Genomic DNA, 6,226 nt, shown 5'->3' on the forward strand with positions numbered 1-6,226 from the left:
TTAGAAGTCCCAATACCAGTAGTAATAAAGCGATTTGACCTTTCAAGTTATTATGTTATACCAAAATCAAAAACCTTTTCTAGAATTCCCATATGTTTCACTAATTAACTTGATCTCGTCTGTTTCTATGTCGACGTCAAAAAACACACGATTTTTTATTTATTTATTTTAAATTATCCATCAAATCAACATATTATCAAGTCATTTCAAAAGTATCAACAAGACTGCTTATAATAAATGAGATTAACAGTCTAAAAACAAATACTAATATTCTAAAACAGATTAAAATAACATATATCAATAATATAAAAGTTTCACTTATCTTATAAATGTGTGACAATTAGATTGAGACCTGGAAAATAACTCCACTTCATCACCAACTGTCCCCGATTAGTTCTAGTAATCCACTTTGAGAAGATGGCCGATCTTTATTTAGTCGTGTTCCAGGTGAACAGGGTAGAGAGATCCATACTCGATGACCCAAAATGCTTGGCGGCTCGTCCTCTACAAGTTTTGGAATAATGATATACAGTATCTGCAACTACGTCACCTTCGTATCCTTATGCACATTGACGCAATTTAGCAGCACTAACCAAATCAAGGGACTACCTGGCATTAAGCATGGTACTTGCCTATCTTTGAACAGCGTTTCAATCTCTGCTGATAGAATTGTAAAACTATTCCTTCGGCCAAGAATGATAGCTTTGCCAGACACGGGCTGTGCCAAAGCTGCAACAAAAGAGTTGGTCAGAACTAAAGTAATCATTTTCTTACAATAAAAGGCTGCTTTACAGATACCTGGACAGAAGAAGCTACCCTTTTTTACCATGAAGAAGTCTATATAAAAAGGTCGACCCCCTAAAGCATTCAAACAAAATTTTATCCACAAGATGATGAACCTGGAAAAACTTATAACACTTTGGAAACGAATATCCTCGATGATCTCAGAGAATAGTACAAAAAAACAATATGATGCATATCTACTTGGTTCTGAATAATATGAAATACCCTCAATTTGCAGCCTAACCTCAAAAAGATGCCACTTCTAGAAAAATATTACACAGATATCAGCACCCTATGACAGAGAACAGAACGGTTAATTTATCTAGCCTCCATTTGTGCCCATCAGCAATTAATAACAGCAGCTATGCATAAATTTTGCTGGTTAATAATGTCCTTCTCTTCATTCTTCTTGTCTTTTGCTTCATTTTGAGCCTCAATTTTATCTTTTATTAGCTCATCAACATTGCCAGTGTATTCACGAATAAACTGTAACACGTAAGGCCCAATACATTCTTGAGTGAAAATAAGCTACTCAGCCAAGTTTCCAATCTGGCGGCCAACTGGGGTTAGGCCAGCTATCACTGGGGATTTCTCGGTTATAAAAAAAAATGTTAATGTGCTTTTCATTCTTACAGTTCTTACCACTTAGTTCAACTATATAGTTTCAAATCCTGCAAAATTAGCCTTCCAAAACACCATGTTTGTCTCTGTTCATCTTTAGACAATTAGGATGGCCACAGAAATATCGTCAGTTGGCAAACTTGACACGTAAGAGTCAGTAAATATTACTTGATCCATTGAACTTATTTGCATATGTGAGGTATCTAAGCAACCATCAAAAGTACATTGTGCTTCTCATAATTACAGCTATAGCACCTATAGCATATTCAGATACATTTTGACTTTGTTTGAAGTTGCAAGGGGGAGGCACAAAAAGATACTTATCCCATTTGTGCAGTACAATGCCGGAATTCACATGTAACAAAAAAGAAAAACAAATGAGATAAACCAAAGTTCAAGATAAAACTGCTAGCACCACCAAACAAATCACTTTAAGAAAAGGAACCGTAGAAACTCATGTTCTGTAAACAGAGAGAATAGAGAGAAGATATAGTAAGCAGCCTTAGCACATAGGCGATTTAAAGTGCCATAACGTTCTCAATCATAATAGAACTACAGGGTGGTCATTGAAATGCTCACACTTCATATTATCTATGAAGTAGACTATCTAAAAACAAGAAATCAGCAGAACATGCTTGAAACATCATAGCAGTTTTGGTATTATCCATGAAGTCTAAGGACTAAAAGTTCTCGCAGGTAGAAACAAATAACATCATGTTTTAATATTATTAACTACTGCATGAGTTCGACAGGGAGAACTAATACATAGTATGGGCTTAATACTGGGCAAAACTTGTTTAGTTGAAAGGTCAACTTTCTTGCAGGGTACCAACTGTTTACATCTCTAAAGAAAGTAAGAAACCCGTAGCTTCTCCAGGATAGGAAGAGAGGCCATCGGTGGATCGTCTTCATAATAGATAATAATGAGCGGGAAACTGAACATGTTCCGAAGGAATTCAACAAATGATAGGTGTCATGTCCTTAGAGCATTCTCTGGGTCTGAAACTACATCTTGGGTATCTGGTTATAAAGTTTGATAATTTCATACTTCAGTCCTTTGTTTGCCACGAAAAAGAAAAAAAGAGGACAAGGATAAAAAGAAGATCTTTCGGATGAAAATAAAGAGATATATAAGTATTACCTGAAGGTTGGTGTCTTCACCAGTAATCCCGACACGAGCACAATCCGTCTTTTAAATGATGAAACCTCTTAGCATCTCGCATAATAATTTCCCGACCAACAAGCCTCGAAGCAATCTTCAATGCATTATGGCAATCACCACAGACACGCAGATTCTTTATTATTCGGATTGGTGATCGTGCAGAGCTACTCATAAGACCTTGAGCAAAAGCAAGTCTCTCGCTGTGAGCCATTAAAGCGTCCTCTTTAGTTTCTTGGTCTACGTCATGTAACACAAACTTAATCTCTGGTATATAACCGTCCTCCTTCATTAGCTGCTTTAAACCCCTAAGCAATTCATATATCTTCTCATGGTCGGGATGTGATCTATCTCCTGCTCGATATTCATGGACTCTGCTTCTAGCCTCAAGAAGACTTTGAGCAGATTTTTTCTTTTCTTTGTCCTTAGCAATATCTGATGCTTTTACAGCTAAAAAACCTGCCTTTGACTGTTCATCCAAACGAGATGGATCTAGGAGTTCAACAATCTCAGCACAACGATCCCCAAGCTCCAAGTTCCCATGAATTCTACAGAGATTCATCATGGTTTCCCATACTTCAATACTTGGCTCTATAGGCATTTTTTCAATGAACTCTATCGCTTCAATAAGATATCCTGTACTTCCCAACATATCTACCACTCCCACATAATGCTCCATGGAGTGAACAATACCATAATCTTTACTCATTGATTCAAAGTGCAACATGCCTTCAACTATATCACCTACAACACTACAAGCATGAAAGACACCCAGATACATTTGGCCATCAGGTTTCATCCCCGTTTTCTTGAATTCTGCAAATAATTCTATTGCGTCTTCTCCAAGACCATTCTTAGCAAGCCAAGTAATCATCGTGTCCCAAGAAGTCAGATTACGCTGAGGCATTTTTTGAAACACCGAAAAGGCATCATTCATGGAGCCACATTTGCCATACATTTCAAGAATCTTATTGTACGTTTTGACGTCAAGATGAGGATGAGATCTCACAAGGTGCTCATGAACTGATTTAGCCTCCTCAAGGGATTTATCCTCACCACAGACATCCATTAGTGTTATATATCGAGACAAATTGACTGTGACATGTTGCTGCTCCAACAAATGCAAAACTTCAACTGCCTCCTTCACTTTGCCTTCTTTACAAAAGTTATCGAGCTCGTCAATTGAGCCTTTTTTAATGCTGCTATCAGCAGAATCGATTGACTGTTCAACAGGTGTTGAACTTCTCATTTCTTGATTACCTACTATTCCATTCTGAGATTGATAAGAAGCTTGATGTCCAGTACTAGAAGGGTTAAAGCCGCTTACATTCTGCTGATATTGCCCCATCATCTCCCTTGAGTAACCACTTGAATTCGTATGCCTTTCCATATCATACGCACTTGCACTTTGTGGATACGTTTCAGAATTTCCTGCTTGAACATTCCTTACATTTCCAGGGATATAGCTGGGCTGAGGCACTCCTATGTTTCTCGTGTAATTGGCACTGAAATTCTGCTGTGACGCTTCACTGTTCCCACCGTAATAACGGTTTAAATTCTGTTGATAGTGTCCATAAACTCCATTTTGACTCGGCTGAGCTTCTACACGTCCCTCAAACCTGGAACTATGCATCACATTCGACGAATTTTCACCTTTGTAATCAGCATCATTTCTATTATGCTGGACTAAATTATTATTTTGATATTCCTTTCGTGACCCGAAATCATTACTGCTTGAGGATAAACTCCCATTTGGCCGAACAGTTTGCTGAAAATCATTTCTTAACGCAAAGTTCTCATTTTGACCATGTGTATCCCGCGGAAACCCTATGGTATCCTTAGAAAAATAACCTCTAGCACCATTAGCTGATTCTTGAAATTCAGCTCTAGGGTTTTGCCTAGGGTTCAAAGAATTCGTATTATTTGAGTTATAATTGAAAACCCCATCTGGGTTTTGCTCTCTATAGTTATCAAATTCAGATATTTGAGTAGCAGTGCTGAGATTTCTTGAAAAAGTAACGAACTTAAATGATTCTAAATGGTGATTTTGTCTGCATACCTTTGTTAGAGTTCTCAGAGATTTGGCTGTGAATGTGGTGGCTCTGCTTCTATACATTTTTGTGTCCACGTGGCGATAATTTGGCGAGCTGAGGAGGAGATGCGGCAGAACAATGGTGTTTTACTACTGCTTAAACCCTCTCAAAGTCGCGGCTTAGATATGAAGGCAAAGAAGAAGAAAGTTTGGAGAATGTGTGCTTTGACCTTTAAGTTTTGAAAAGATAATGAAAGACCCTTTAACTTGTTAATCTTAACTTATTAATTCATTAGATATTGATGGGAAAAGGTTATTTTGTGTAAAAAGAGCGGTCAAAAGGGTGGTAAATTGTTAAACAATTTTAAAATGTTTATTCTCACAAAAAATGCACTTTTTTTATGCTTAGGAACTATATTATGATGTTATCGTATTTGCACTAAGTATATAACTAAGAAAAAAAACATTTAAAGATCTTTAGCTTCCAAATTCTCTTAGAAAAAAATTATGTGTTTCCTAATTCTCTTAGAAAAAAAATTATGTGTTCCATATATTTTAATAATGGAAAAGGGTTCAATATGCCCCTAAATTATTGGAAAAGGTTTTAAAATACCCTTCATCCACCTATTGGGCTAAAAATACCCTCCATCCACCTTTTTGATTCACTTATGCCCTATGCTGAATTAAAAATAATGCACCAGTCTTTTTTTAAATGGAAAAGGGCCAAATATATCCCTCTACTTTCAAATATTGTTTATTCGTATCCTTCGTTATACTATTGGGCTATCCATACCCCTACCGTCATACTTTGTAGCATTATTGCCCTTAATTTGAACGGAGTGCCACGTGGCAGCTCCTGAATAAAACTTCCCATTTAATTTTTATACCCGATCCGCTACCCACTTAAACCCCTAANTTTTGATAAGTGGTCCCCTCTAAATGTTTGCAGGATATAAAATGGTTAAAGTTGACTTACTCTTCAATCATGATGGTAATTGGATAAGAGAACCACATCTACTCTCTAAGAAATTGGTTCACACTTGGCCGGGGTATGATTCTGATCTTTTATCTTTTATTGACATAGTGAATGAGTACACTACAGAGTTAGGATTTGTAGGTATTCAGCAGCTTATTGTAGTTGCTCCTTCTGGAAAATACTATAAAATAGAGGGGGATGATGGGATTAGGAAGTTATTGCCTCTTGTTTCTGAAGAGTATCGTATCATTAACATATATGCAGTAGATGAATGAGCCTTCTGTAGAAGTTTCCAATATTGTCCAACATACTGAATCATTTTTTTCTGTAGTTAATGAGGTTGGTACTGATTGTAGTGAGAATGAGAGTGACTGTGAAGCTGGTTCTGATTGTCCAGAATATGACTCTGAAGAGTTGGACAAAATTGCTACTCAAAAGAAAAGAAAGATTACTATGGGTCTAGAAGATTACAAAGAATTATTTAAGGGTATGTCCTTCAAGGACATACCAGAAGCAAGAAAATGCATTAAACTCTATTCTTTGGCCAATAAGGTAGAGTTAGTGGTTGTTAAAAGTGATAAGCTTAGGTTGAGATATGAATGTATTCCAGGGTGTCCATTTGTATGTCCTATTTCTGAGGAAAAAAAAAAAAAAA

At 36.7% G+C, this 6,226-nt stretch overlaps 1 protein-coding gene across 2 annotated transcripts; it reads right to left on the reverse strand.

Annotated features, from left to right (window-relative positions):
- Nucleotides 1–323: 323 nt before the first annotated feature.
- Nucleotides 324–4,825, reverse strand: LOC109221757 (pentatricopeptide repeat-containing protein At4g32450, mitochondrial-like). Of its 2 annotated transcripts, none has more exons than XM_019386208.1 (2): nucleotides 2,546–4,825; nucleotides 324–729 (listed from the first exon to the last, which is right to left on the reverse strand). In XM_019386208.1, the coding sequence occupies exon 1, from the start codon at nucleotides 4,677–4,679 to the stop codon at nucleotides 2,562–2,564; it is 2,118 nt and encodes a 705-aa protein (XP_019241753.1). In that variant the 5' UTR covers nucleotides 4,680–4,825; the 3' UTR covers nucleotides 324–729; nucleotides 2,546–2,561. The 2 variants fall into 2 exon arrangements, with proteins under 2 accessions (XP_019241753.1, XP_019241754.1); XM_019386209.1 differs by lacking the exon at nucleotides 324–729 and adding an exon at nucleotides 736–2,424.
- Nucleotides 4,826–6,226: the final 1,401 nt, after the last annotated feature.

Source organism: Nicotiana attenuata, unplaced genomic scaffold (assembly GCF_001879085.1).
Source record: "Nicotiana attenuata strain UT unplaced genomic scaffold, NIATTr2, whole genome shotgun sequence".
NCBI classification, from domain to species: domain Eukaryota; kingdom Viridiplantae; phylum Streptophyta; class Magnoliopsida; order Solanales; family Solanaceae; genus Nicotiana; species Nicotiana attenuata.